Source organism: Mytilus galloprovincialis, chromosome 2 (genome assembly GCF_965363235.1).
Source record: "Mytilus galloprovincialis chromosome 2, xbMytGall1.hap1.1, whole genome shotgun sequence".
Classification (NCBI taxonomy): domain Eukaryota; kingdom Metazoa; phylum Mollusca; class Bivalvia; order Mytilida; family Mytilidae; genus Mytilus; species Mytilus galloprovincialis.
The window spans coordinates 89095067-89110204 of record NC_134839.1 but is presented as its reverse complement, the minus strand read 5'-3'; the positions used below and the strand labels follow the sequence as shown (position 1 = coordinate 89110204).

The following is a 15138-nucleotide window of genomic DNA, read 5'->3' as shown; positions in this document are numbered from 1 at the left end:
AAAGTGGGAGTTTCAGGTTAAAGTTTTTGGTCAAGGTAGTTTTTGGTGAAGCTGAAGTCCAATCAACTTGAAACTTAGTAAACTTGTTGCTTATGATATAATCTTTTTAATTTTGAAGTCAAATTAGACTTTTGACCCCAATTTCATGGTCCACTAAACATAAAAAATGAAAGTGGGAGTTTCAGGTTAAAGTTTTTGGTCAAGATAGTTTTTGATACAATTGAAGTCCTATCAACTTGAAACTTAGTACATATGTTCCCTATAGTATAATCTTTCTAATTTTAATACCAAATTAGATTATTACCCAATTTCACGGTCCATGGAACATGGAAAAGGATAGTGCGAGTGGGGCATCCGTGTACTTTGGACACATTCTTGTTTTTTTCATTGTTGAAGGATGTACAGTTACCAATAATTGCTTACATCAACTTGATTTTAACTCTTGTAGATAGTTGTCTCATTGGCAATCATACTACTTCCCTTAATTTTTATAATGAAGAACATTAAAGATAACTCTCTGATGATTCCATTGTTCCCTGTGTATTCATAATTTTTTGGCTTTCAAAACTGTAAGCATTCTGAAGAATACACAAGAGTGCAGAAAATTTGGAAACCATAACAATGGAGTTTTTTTGGGGTATTGTATGCATGATTATATTTTATAATTTTATATATGTAACCTTCAGTGTATGGAAAGTACATGTAAGGTGCAAAGAGAGATTCTTTGAAAGAAAAAAAAAACATTCTTTCTCTTTTCAGTTTGACCTCTAATGTTACCAATCCACAAATAGCTGCACTTGAAAAATATGCGAATGTTTATGACACAGCAGTAGAATATGCTTTTTTGTTCAGCATGGTTGGAGTTGGTGCCATTGTCACTGGCTTCTTTGCTGTAACGTTGTGGACACTTGCAGCTGAAAGGCAGATAAAGAGAATTAGACGATTATATTTTGAATCAGTGATGAGACAAGAAATTGGTTGGTTTGATACTCATGAAAGTGGAGAATTGTCAACCAGATTTTCAGAGTAAGCTTCAAATGTTTAAGTGTTTTTACATCTTAGGTGTTGAATTTTACTTTGATCAGATTTGCTTTATGTCTATGCCAAATATCCAGTTTTGAATTAATTTATTATGCCCCACCTACGATAGTAGAGGGGCATTATGTTTTCTGGTCTGTGCGTTCGTTCGTCCGTCTGTCCGTCCATCCGTCCGTCCGTCCGTCCGTCTGTCCCGCTTCAGGTTAAAGTTTTTGGTCAAGGTAGTTTTTGATGAAGCTGAAGTCCAATCAACTTGAAACTTAGTACATATGTTCCTTATGATATGATCTTTCTAATTTTAAAGACAAATTAAACTTTTGACCCCTATTTCACGGTCCACTGAACATAGAAAATGAAAGTGCGAGTTTCAGGTTAAAGTTTTTGGTCAAGGTAGTTTTTGATGAAGCTGAAGTCCAATCAACTTGAAACTTAGTACATATGTTCCTTATGATATGATCTTTCTAATTTTAAAGACAAATTAAACTTTTGACCCCTATTTCACGGTCCACTGAACATAGAAAATGAAAGTGCGAGTTTCAGGTTAAAGTTTTTGGTCAAGGTAGTTTTTGATGAAGTTGAAGTCCAATCAACTTGAAACTTAGTACAAATGTTCCCTATGATATGATCTTTTTAATTTTAATGCCTAATTATATTTTTTACCCATTTTCACGGTCCATTGAACATGGAAAATGATAGTGCGAGTGGGGCATCCGTGTACTTTGGACACATTCTTGTTTTCTTTTGTTTTTATATTACAGAGATATGCATGTTTGAAGTAATCCTTGATGGTATGGGGGACACAAATTCCTACAATTATCCAGTTTCTTATAAATTTATTTTCTTTTGTTATTATATTACATAGATATGCATGTGACCCTTGATGGTATATGAGACAAAGTGGTCACTATGTCCTATTTCATTCAAACTTTTATTTTGTGTTGTTCTATGTTACAGAGATATGCATGTGATCCTTGATGGTATGGGAGACAAAGTGACCACAATGATCCAATGGGTTACTACATTCATTGCTGCTTTTGTCATTGCGTTCATAAGTGGATGGAAGTTAGCATTGGCATCTGTAGCATTTTGTCCTATACTTGTAGTGGTTGGAGCATTTATGACAAGGGTAATTTTTTAAGAGATTTTATTTGAAATTAATTGCAAAGAAAACTGTCAGTGTTGAAAATGATAAATACCAGAAGATATGCTTCATGTGTCAAAGGTCAAATTTTAGAAAAATATATGAAAATATACAGTGAACATGGTGAAGCAGGTACTTGTTACACATGTTACTCATAACAAAAATATTATTATCAGTTGGAAGTTAAATAAGTGAAAGCTTTGGTAAATAAAAACTAGACATAAAATCACATACATCTGGCTCAGTATGAAATATACTTGGCACTACCTCTTGCTGTAATTTGGAAAACAAGTACAATATCCTTCAATCCTTAAACTGTAAATGTGCAATTGTTTTTTTTTCTTGAGTACCAAACTGCTCTTTATAATAACTTTCATCGAATTTAGTACCTAACTGCTCTTTTAAAGAATCTTTCACTGAATCTTTAGTATCTAACTGTTCTTTTAAAGGGACTTTCATTAAATCTTTAGTACCTAACTTTTCTTTTAAAGAAACTTTCACAGGATCCTAAGTTCCTCACTGCAATGTATACCTCTTATTTTAGTTTTTCATACAAACAGCTTTAGGGTTTCCGCTAGCGAAACATTTATGTTGTTTTATCTGTACAAATAAAGTACTAGGGGTATGACTTTATGAGCTGTGCTTACAATTTTCAATGTCATTAAATCTGTTTTTACAATTTTAGTGGTTACAAACTATTTCACGGAGAGAAGCCCAGAGTTATGCTAGTGCTGGTGCTGTGGCCGAGGAAGTGTTTCTGTCAATAAGAACTGTAATGGCCTTCAATGGGCAGACAAAAGAATGTGAAAGGTATGATGCCAATGCTATTGGTTTTATCAATATCTGTATGCATTTTCTATCAAACACTTATTATTGAACAGAAAATTTAAGGGTTAGATTTATTTTGTTCATTATGATTACCCAGACCAAGGAGTTGTGAGTCTATTGATAAACATCAGAGGTGTATGTTTACATGATCAAGGGTATGTTTGTAAATGTTATCATATGATTGGAAAATATTCTTCCTACCGTATTTGGGCATGTATAGTCCGCACTTTTTTCCTTAAATATGTAGTTTGTACAAGGGGTGCGGATTATACACAACTATAGACGGTTTTTAAAATTTTATAAAAAAATTTTTTTTTTTTTTTTTTTTAATTTCGTTTTTCCTGCATTAATAATGTATATTGGAGACGTTTATTCTATTTATTTCATTTAATTCTTATTCTTTTTTAACTTTTCTCTTCAAAATTGATTATTCAAAGTAAAGGTGTGACATCCTGCAAAGGTAATCAAGAGGGGTAATTAAGGATTAAGTATGGGTGTGTAGCAATTAAATAATGATGTCAAGTTTTGACAGGTGTTAAATATTATAATCCAAGGCAAAAAAAACAACATGATCAATGAAAAGATTATATAAGAATAGATAGTTTTAACATTTTGATTACAGCTAATTAATTTAGAGAAATGTTTGATCTCTTTTTTTCTTTTGTTCCATAATATTCAAATTATTTTTGTTATATTTTATATCAGCTTGGAGAAACTTAGACAAATGTTGATTTTTAACAGGGATGTTTTGATTATTAACTACTTTAATAAAATTATTTAATATTAATTACCTGATGAAAAGATCTACCATTTCATTATTTTTCATGAAATAAATAAAGCAATTTTTATGCCCCACCTACGATAGTAGAGGGGCATTATGTTTTCTGGTCTGTGCGTCCGTTCGTCTGTCTGTTCGTTCGTTCGTCCGTCTGTCCCGCTTCAGGTTAAAGTTTTTGGTCAAGGTAGTTTTTGATGAAGCTGAAGTCCAATCAACTTGAAACTTAGTACATATGTTCCTTATGATATGATCTTTCTAATTTTAAAGACAAATTAAACTTTTGACCCCGATTTCACGGTCCACTGAACATAGAAAATGAAAGTGCGAGTTTCAGGTTAAAGTTTTTGGTCAAGGTAGTTTTTGATGAAGTTGAAGTCCAATCAACTTGAAACTTAGTACAAATGTTCCCTATGATATGATCTTTCTAATTTAAATGCCTAATTATATTTTTTACCCATTTTCACTGTCCATCGAACATGGAAAATGATAGTGCGAATGGGGCATCCGTGTACTTTGGACACATTCTTGTTTTTTTATAAAATACAAGGAAAATAGGTCCCTTTCAATGGATTTTTACACTGAACTAGGCTTTTATAAAAAAAAAAAAAAAAAAAAAAAAAAAATGTAAAAAAAGGGGATGGAAAGGGGTGCGGACTATACATAAATGTGTACTATACACGGCCGAATACGGTAAACCAGTAAAATTGGTACAACTCATACCAAATTCCCTACACTGAAAAAAGCAGAAAAAAGATCATATACAACAAATATATTAGTACAGTTGAACAGCATTTTTCTACAAATGCCTAAAAACTATTGAATATAAAATATGGAGATGTTTTTTTTTTTTTATCTAATGATAGATTGTCCTATATATTCTAATTTAGTTTTCTTCCAGATTTACACATTAATTTCCTTCATTGTTTTTGATAAAATCCTTGCAAAATTTGTGAATTTAGTGCAAATTGCAGCATGAAATTTAACTGATGGATATATTCCTGTTTATATATAATTTCTGATAATTATGTTGAGTACAATTTGAAAATGAATATAGAATTTCTATACTCTCAGACTTGTACTATCTTGAATAAAGTCACCATTAAAGTTTTTATGTGACAAAATAAGGTTTGTTTATCAAGTTTATGGTTGATGGTTGAAAAGGATAAAAGAATATTAATATTTGTACAAACTACTTTAAATGCCTTATCTTGGTTTTTAGGTACAATGAAAACCTGAAACATGCAAACCGTCAAGCATTTAGGAAAGGGATAGCTACTGGTCTAGGGCTTTCTGTGTTCTGGTTCTTCATATACTCAGCTTTTGCTGTTGCATTTTGGTATGGAATATATTTAATACGAAATGGAGAAGCAGGATTTGAACCAGGAAAGACTTTAACGGTAAGACAACTTATTTTAAAGCTCATCATGCTCTCTTTCTTCCTTAAATTATAGTGGCAATTAAAACAAGGGATCTGGTCTCAAATTCTGTCTTATGCCTGGCTAACCAGTGAACATTTCCCCCTTATGAAAAAATATGAAACTACTGCATCAAACTCGTAAATTGACATTATATTATCTGCAATTTCACATCTTATTTAGACCAAAATGCTGAGTAGATCCATTGTCCTTCGATTATTTGTTTAGTTGATACATTGTACAATTACAGATAGATTCAGGCGATATTTTATAAATTCCCCACAAAATGTTTTTATTAACTCATCATGTCCTTTAGTGAGCTTTAACTCAGCTTTTCTCATCAGAAGGTGTCCACTGTCCATCATTTTCTGTTGTTGTTTGTTAACTTTTAAAAATAGTTTTACTCTAAACTTGCTGCAACAAATTTAACAAAACTAGGCAAAAATCATGATAAAGATATTTAGTTTGAAAAAATTTGCCAGATGACCCAACCAGCCAACAAACATGGCATTTCAGGGTCCATAGAACTAATAATAAAATATGGAATGCTGAAAGGAGTAAGTTCGGTAAGGGCCATATTTGGCTCCAATTATAAAGTTCATAGTTACAAGACAATAAATGCTTTAAGTTGCCTTAAAGACATGTGAGAAAGTTAAACAGAACTGTTTTTGTCAAAGTTTAATTCTAATACGTTGAATTTTACATCCCAAAAAGGTCAACTTAAGGGATTTTTGTGAAATTTGACAAAATCAGCTGGATTTCAACCAAATAAAGGACCAGGAAACATAGAGCGCAGGCGTCGACAAGCTTAATATTCAAATAAGACATGTGAAATGACTTCACAAACATTATTTTAAAAGATCTTTGTTGTCGACGTATGCGCTCTATGTTTCCTGTCCAATAATCTATGGAAATTTACCCATTTTCATTGATTTTTTCGTGAAAAATCAATATGAGTACAACTTGTGACGTCATAATGAAACGCAGAAACGTGAAATTTTCAATAAAATGGCTTATATCCTATCTAGTCAATGTATTAGCTATAATTTATCGTGATATTGGTAAATTAATCCTAATTTGAAATTTACAATAGAAAAGGGGGCCATTTTAGGACCTTATCGAACATACTCCTTTAGTGTCTGTACCTTAATATATTGACTAAAATTGATACTGCTTCATGTTACACTGCATATATATATACACTGCATACACACTAATTTCTAATAAGCATATTAATCTTGTTTAAATGTTTAGATATTTATGGGAGTGATGATTGGTGCAATGTCATTGGGCCAGGCCTTTCCAACGTTAGAGGTGATAGGTAATGCCAGAGGTGCAGCAGAGAAGGTGTTTGAGATTATTGAACAGAAATCAGAAATTGATTTCTCCTCCAAAGAAGGAGGCATTCTGGAGAAGGTGGAAGGAAATATTTCATTCAAAAACCTATATTTTACATACCCAGCTAGACCAGATGTACAGGTATAGTATTTATTTTATCACAGGAATAATCTGGATATCATGTGTTTTGACCTGTTGCTTTGTCAGGAAGAGTACTATTGTACTCAAGTACTCTGCCTTCCGATCAAGTACTTGATGAGTACTCTGGTACTCGTTGCCATCCCTAATTTCTACACATTGACTTCCTGAATAATATTTAGGAGTTTGATTATGCACTGTTATAGTACACACAAAAAAAATATATATAATTTAGTCTATTGTTAAATAAAAGGTCCATCATTTTCAGTGTTCGACAATATTAACCAAAACTAGTGCATGCCATTTATAGTATTCACAACATGTTTGAAAATAACACATACATAATATGCAATTTGTAATTTGTATTTCAGGTTTTGAGAGGGTTGTCGTTAGACGTCAGAAAAGGTCAAACTGTTGCATTGGTAGGATCCAGTGGATGTGGAAAGAGCACAGGAATCCAGCTATTACAGAGATTTTATAACCCAGAAAAAGGGGAGGTAAGGAAAACAGTTTACAGAGATTTTATAAACCAGAACAAGGGGAGGTAAGAAACCCAGCTATTACAGAGATTTTACAATCCAGAACAAGGGGAGGTAAGCACCTGAGATCTCAAAAGTGAACATGAAAAATAATCAGTGAAAAATTAACTACAAAAAAAGGAAAAACAAAGTTATCAGCAGACTCTTATTCAGAAAAATAAATTTTGCAGCATTTAATATATAAAAACTAATTTTAACATGTTCAGATATTCCATTCCTATTTTATTTTTTGGGTGATATGAAAATTTAGAAATAAAATATGTTTAAAATAGTTTTGTAACAGGTTAAAAAAACTTGTTCAGACAACAGTATTGCTGAAAATTATAAATTTTTTTTGGACTTGAACATTATTTCCAATAATAGAGGGGCCTGATGTGTTATTTTTGTTCTTTGTGATCGGCACATTTTCGCTATCGTGATCCGTTTTTCTACAGATTTTTTTTTTTATATATTCGTGATCCATGATCATGGAAATTTATTTTCTGTGAATCGTGATTGAAAAAAATAAATCAACTCATGAATCATGATGAGACCCCCCACCCCCATCAGGCCCCTCATAATAATTTACTTATTGTAATTTCACCTATGATTTTATTTCAAACAAACAACATATGTAAACAAATTTCTTCATTAATATATTTATGTTAAAAGTGTTATACAATAGATCTCTCATTTTTGTGTAAACTTTGTAATACATAATATGCGTCAGTAATTCCTAAACATAAGCTGACTGAAAATATAAAGCTATATCATTACAGATTTTTCTGGATAATGTGAATATCAAAGATTTAAATGTGAACTGGTTACGAAAACAGATGGGTGTAGTTAGTCAGGAACCAGTTCTGTTTGCCACAACAATTGCAGATAATATAAAATATGGTAGAATAAATGTGACACAAGCAGAGATAGAACAGGCTGGGAAGATGGCCAATGCTCATGACTTTATCAAACAGCTACCTAAGGTAATTATTTAACACACATTGGAAAGTATTCCTAGCCGCTGTATTTTTTTTGGGTTTGATACCTTGATGGGGGATATAAGAAGGAGAAAGTGTTGATTTCCCGGTATTCATTTACCATGTATAAGTAAGGAGTTGAAGGGGGAATGGGTATTTCATAGCGCTGAAATATTATTTATATATCCAAGAGATCAATCATAGGTGATATACTGATTCTTAAAATGAGTTATAAATGATAGTTAAAACTGTTATGGTAACAGCCAATATAAAAAAGATCTATAAAAAAGACAAGATTTATGTGTGTACTTATTGAGTGTAAAGGGTTTTTGAAGAAAATCTACATAGTTTTTCTAAACTTAATGATGTAATTTGTTAAATGGCAATATTACATTGTAAACATTGTAAGGTTGCTAATCCAGTTCCATCATAATTGTTGCAATAAATTAGTTGCAAGAAATATGATATATTTTAATCGATGCTTTTCTTTGATAATATCACTTCTATTTATTTTCAGGGGTACGAAACATTAGTTGGAGATCGTGGTGCCCAGTTAAGTGGTGGTCAGAAACAGAGGATAGCCATAGCAAGGGCTTTAGTACGGAATCCTAAAATACTTCTCCTGGATGAGGCTACATCAGCTCTAGACAATGAGAGTGAAGGAATTGTACAAAAAGCATTAGAAAAGGTTATACATGTAGTATATAACTTGATTTCTAAAATAGTTGGGTCATAAGATTCAATTGTCTTTTTACAATTAAAGTAATGTATTTTCACTGGGGGTTTTGGTAATAATTGCATGAAATGCAATCAAAACCTTATGCAAGGCTTATCATTACCTTTTTGATACACAAAATATAGTGCACTGATCACAACTGTCTATACATCCTATCCATCAACATTTCCCAAAAATTATCAATGTAGTATATGCTCAGATATTCAAGTCACAGAATGATGTTACACTTGTCAAGAAAATTACATAACTTTTGCAAGGTGCAAGCATCTTATATTGGTTCTAAAAATATAAATGATATCAATGTGAAAGTCATCTTTAAAAATTGAAGTTATCTTCCTTTGTCCAGAATTTTAGTTGAATCAACGACATCCAATGCTTTATAATGCAATATTTAATTTTACTTCCCACTGATAAATTAAAGCAATCTTTTACCTTTCAGTGCTTACAAGCACTTTGATTTTTTCTACTACTTGTGTGAATTTAAATTGTTCAAGTATCACATGAAAAGGTGTGTGTAAGCTGTCTTACCCAGCAGGTTAGGTTAGACAGGGATATTTTAGTCCATAGTTAACCAACAACAAGGGTAGACTGTAGACATATGTAACATGTAAATAATACTAACCTGTGAGATGAGTATTATAAAGAGTTTTATTGGGAGGATAAACATGTATAAGTAGTGTTTGTATACTGTCAGGAAAACTTATATCATTTATTTTTATTTTAAAGGCCCAGGAAGGCAGGACCACCATAGTGATTGCCCATCGGCTGTCCACTATAAGAAATGCTGATGTGATATATGCAATAGACCAAGGAGTTATAAAGGAGAGTGGAACCCATGATGAATTGATGGAGAAGAAAGGATTATATCATCAACTTGTTATGTTACAGGTAACTTATTCCTAAGTTTATGTCTCTTAGGAGGTTTAATATTGATGATTGTTTTTGGCGCTCAAATATTTTTTGCAAATTCAAACCAGTGATGTCCAAAAATTACTGCAGAACTGTAACAACTGCTTAAATAGCCTCATTTTGAGTTTGTTTTAATTGATATTTAGACATGAGCATAATATTTTCCCAAAGGATAATTTGCAACAAGAATTATTTTTCACAGAGGAAAATGAATGAAAAATAAATGCACTTTGTATTTCTGTTTTGAAGCATTTTTATGTATGTAATTTTGAACAATAAAAAAGTTCTCATGTTTGATTCTATTTTTCTTACAGGCCAAACACCTTGACAAATCAGAAGAAGGTATGATATATGAATTATTTTATAACTTTATATTTTAAAATCTGCTCATTGTATGTGTCACTTTTATATGAATTCATCCATGTTTTAGAAACATAAATTGTTTTCATATTGAAAGTCAATTGATAATAATTTAATACTACATGTATATGTAATTCAAAATATGATAAGCCTATTTTAACATTTTGTGGTTTAATATGTTGAAGCTAGGCTTTGGTGTTGAGTTCCAAGTTAAATGACTACAGCCTTACTAGAAATAAGACTTATTACTGTAACTTGACTATGAGTGTTGATGGACTGCTTTTGCAGTCTGATGAAAACTTTTAACAAATTTAACAAATAAAAATTCTGATAATTGTTAGTAGTGCATCAATTGGTAAAATAGTTGCTCGATCAAAACTCTGGTAACTGTTAGTAGTACATATGCAGTAAGAAAGTATACTTACCTTTTAAAATTTCTTGCTTCTGCCTATGACTGCAATGAATGTAAATTGTTATTAAAAATGCAGTTAATATATGACAAGTATAAGTATACTGCTATAAATTCACAGCCTCATTGAAATAATAATGGCACAGATAGCTTTTAAGTAAGTACTTTTTATAACACCTGCACACTTAACATTGCTAATTTCCAGAAGTCTTTCCTTAACAGTGGACTAAAATATTTTACAACAGGGGCGGATCCAGCCATTTATAAAAAGGGGGGAGGGGTCCAACTATATGTCCCCATTCAAATGCATTGATCATCCAAAAAAGGGGGTTCCAACTCCCAGGAACCGGCCTTCTAGATCCACCACTGTACAAACAGATCAGTTTGACAAAAGCATAGAAATAAGTATGTTCACTTTGAAAATGTGTCAGCCTTTTAATAAATTGTTAAATATGATATATATTAACTTTTTTGATAACAGAATTTGTTGGCCTGGAGAAAAAGTATCTAAGTAATAATGAATTAAGTTCGTTATCACTTGGTGCTTCCTTAAGTGGTGGTAAGTTACAACAGTAAGAATTGTCTCCCTTTGTTTGCTTTTAATGAATGTCCTTAGAAGTCCTAGCATGTTACTATATTTGTTTTTTTTATTTTATTAGGTGTCAGATTATGCTTTAAAAAAAAATATTGTAATTTCTTCTTTTTTTAAATGATGGCTTTTGATGATTTTTTGAAAATTTATAGGCACTCTATCCAAGTGTAAAATTAAGTATAAAATTCTTTCTACTTTCCTGTAAAATGTTATTTATTAGATTAATTTATATATTGAATCTAAAATGACTATGAACTTTTCAAGCCATTTAAAAAAATTGGAATTACTGCAAAGCATCTTTTAAAAAAAATGCAAAATGGGGTCAATTGCATGAACTTTATTTTGTTGTTGTATAATACTGAAAGTATGTTGGAATGTTATGTTAGTATGTTGTATGAGGTTATTGATATGTGATTGCATGATAAAATATTTGTCACTTAGCTTATTATTGTCACATAATGTAGCACTAGATAAATTTACATGAAACATTTCTAAGAACACTAATATTACCCTTGTTGGGAATGATATCGCTGACAGTCATCTATTTATTATGTTTATACCATATGTATAATGAACGACAACTTAATTTTCACAAAGCTACTGAATTTACTAAAAAAACTTCTGTAATTGTTTTGGTTATTTTTATATAATACTGTGAACACTATCAAAATCAGTTGCACATTAAAAAATAGTCATTTACTGGTAATGGCAAATGCTGACCACTTTTGAAGGTATAATTAATGTGTTTAATTATGACTGCTGGTAAAAGGATGCATGATGGTGAAGTTATATGCATTTATGGGATATTTTAGAATGGTTCATCAATGATATTAAATTGTCAGATGAAAACCTAATGTTTTGGATTTTCAGCCTCCCTTGTTCAGACCAAATGAGGACACTTTTTATCAAGTATAATTGTCAATGCTTGTCATTAGTTTAGTTTTTCTGAAGTCAAACTTTATTCGAATAATCATTAGGGCATAACTTATTAAAAGTTAACAAAACAATTTTATGATGGTGTTAACATTTGTAATGTGTTTTTTCTTTTGCTGTAATTTTGTTACTTTTGTAGTTGAAAACCTGTTATATTCAATATTCTTCAGATCCTTGTCATTTATTAACACAGATAAGTTGAAATGTTAATTATTTTCACAGTTGTGGAAGAGTTAGAACATGAATTCTTTGCAAATGACGAGGAAATTGGGGAAAAAGATTCATTGATACGCCCAAGGACATTCAGCACATCATCGTTAAGGAAACACAAGCCACAGTCTCAAATTTCTGTTATCAGCACTCATAGTGATAAAGAAGATGATGAGGTATTATAAAAGGATGAGTTGTCTGTAAAAACATACTAGTTTGGTATGAATAGACAAATAAATGGGCTTGTTCTTCATTAATGGTCATATAAACGACTTTTAAATATTGTCATTTGCTAAAACTTGGTTGTTTTGGACTGAGATTTTTTTAAGTTTGGTATATATCTCTACATGTTATATTTTTTACAACCGAAAGGGTTGAATGTGTATAGAAATATGGAATTTGCTTGGACATGCAAATAAATAATAATTTATACTGATGTGCTTTAAAAGCAAATGTTTCAAAATTCACATCAATTTGAAAATGAAGAAACCTGAAACTCTATTTACAAATCTATTAAAAGAAATCCGATGCTAGGAAGGTATCAACCAATAATTTATCTGTACCATGTTGTCTCAGTAGCAGTTACCCGAAAGATATTTTGCTACAAAGTGTATTATAGATACTTATATATATTTTGATTAATCCTTTGGTAATATCTATTTGGTCCAAAAATCTTGTGTAAAATTGCCATTTTTGGTTCTTTTATTGCTGTTCTTTATCTCAAAATCACAGTGACACCAAAGTGACAGTCTTCCATTATTGTCTTTGCTGTTCACTAATTTACTAGGGGTGTTTAACTACCTATGAGGATCTTGCACAATGGGTAATGATATTAGCATGGTTTTGAAAGTCTTGAATAGATTAAAACATTTTAGACAGTTCAATTAGGGCTAATAACGGCTCTTATCATGTATAGTATAAATGTGCCAAGAAGTGTACAAATACTTTATACTTGGAATAGGGGAAATTAATATGCCATTTTAAATGAGTAATTCACATTGATGTCTATTATCTTAACCCTTTCCATATTTGTTTGTTCACAAAATGTAAATGTATGTAGTTAACTAAGTATTACTTATAGCAAAAACATTTGTGATTTATATAGTATAAATTTCTCCCTTTACTTGTTAGTAGCCTCACTAAAAATCATGTTTGAACCACTACAGTTGCTAAATTATATTTTTTAAATAGATATTTTTATTGAGTGCCTACCCATCTATGCCTAATAAAAGTAATTCATGCATTGTTTTCTTGGCATCCTTTAAAAGAAATCCTGCCTGCATTTGCTAATTTTTATTCCAGAAAGAAGAATCTGAAGATATACCAACTGTTCCAATGAAGAAGATTTTAAAGATGAACGGACCAGAATGGCATTTAATTATGATAGGAATTATTGTATCTATCCTGGCTGGGGCATTTCAGCCAATGTTTGCCATTATCCTGTCGGAATTTTTAAAGGTTTGTTGAAATAGTATTTATGATCTGTTAAAAAATGTACATTTCTGCACTGCCAAAGCAGAATCGTATATACTATTTTTAAACTGCTTATCTAGGTATATTTTCTGTTGCTATTACCAAGTGCATCTTGATTAATAAAACAAAAATTCAAGCAGTCTTCTTTAAGCCTTTTATATGCCATCCAAGGAATTGACTGTTACATAAGAAAGTGTTTATATTCAGGAATCCTAGATAGAGTACCCATGATATAGAATAAAATATGTGATATTTTTTAGGTGTTTACCATTCAAGATGATGAGGAAGCTAAATCTACATCTGAAATGTTAGTTGGAATAATAATGGCTGTAGCTGTTGGTTCAGCTACCTGTAAACTTATTGTTGTAAGTAACTGTAAATGCTATTATGTTATATTATTTGATAAATTGACATGTTCTCAATTGAATTATTCAGTTTTGATATTTTATACTTTATTTTTTAATGTTTTTAGGGATGGACTTTGTGTTACTTGATCCTGTAACTTCAGAAATTATTGTGTGTATTTTTTTTTATTATCATGATTGATATGAAACTTGGACATGATGTAATCTTTAAAATCAAGAAATAGCATCTCATTCACTTTTGATGGTCAACTTTACATTTGTTCACTGACAGCAGCAGTTGCAGGCAATACACAGGGTCCTGCGGAACCATTATTAATTTTATTGTATAGCAAAACTTGAAAAGCTGTTTCAAACATATTTTGTACTTGCTGAAATTAACTATGCAGTTATTTGCATTTGTGCATGCTAACTGCATATACAAAGTAACTAGAACACACCCGCGAAATCGCGGGCATATACAGCTTGTGGACTGTTGTAGGATGATTTTTTGTAAAAGATATTTTGTATGGAGAATTTCATAAAAGGTATCAAAAGCCCTCTCCCTTTTTCCAAAGTCCGATATTTGTTTCCTTTCTGTTAAATTCAATTATTTATCTTGTGTCTGGCATCAGACCACAATTATTCTTCTCCTTAGCTACAATGCTTCTTTTGGTAAAAGTTAAATCAAATTAACAATTTGCACCATTTCAAACATGAAATAAATGGAAATGCTTATATATAGACCATTATTAGTCTAATAAAATATGCATCTAGGACAATCTATTAGTGTCTTTTTTCTTTTGAGAGCCTTATTAACATGCCAACGGTAGGATATGAATCATGTATAAATGACTAAGGATAATTTGAAGGGTGATCGATCGGAGGGGTCCTGATCCCGAAATCCCGGGCTTAAAACCATGAAATCCCGAGATGCAGAATTTAAGGAAATGCATATCCCGAAATCCCGAAATCGAAAAAATATATTCCTGGATCCCGTAAGG

General features: G+C 31.3%; 1 protein-coding gene across 2 annotated transcripts in view; it reads left to right on the top strand.

Annotated features, from left to right (window-relative positions):
• LOC143064781 (ATP-dependent translocase ABCB1-like) overlaps positions 1–15138 on the top strand; it is a 34964-nt gene that overhangs the window by 6050 nt on the left and 13776 nt on the right. Inside the window, exons 4-17 of one of the 2 annotated variants that reach the window (XM_076237879.1) lie at positions 760–1026; positions 1993–2164; positions 2865–2989; positions 5005–5182; positions 6455–6679; positions 7048–7173; positions 7974–8177; positions 8689–8859; positions 9634–9795; positions 10131–10158; positions 11067–11144; positions 12333–12496; positions 13623–13778; positions 14054–14158. In XM_076237879.1, coding sequence (XP_076093994.1) covers positions 760–1026; positions 1993–2164; positions 2865–2989; positions 5005–5182; positions 6455–6679; positions 7048–7173; positions 7974–8177; positions 8689–8859; positions 9634–9795; positions 10131–10158; positions 11067–11144; positions 12333–12496; positions 13623–13778; positions 14054–14158 — 2161 coding nt within the window. The remainder of the gene's footprint in view (positions 1–759; positions 1027–1992; positions 2165–2864; positions 2990–5004; positions 5183–6454; positions 6680–7047; positions 7174–7973; positions 8178–8688; positions 8860–9633; positions 9796–10130; positions 10159–11066; positions 11145–12332; positions 12497–13622; positions 13779–14053; positions 14159–15138) is intronic. The other variant, XM_076237880.1, reaches the window with a different exon arrangement.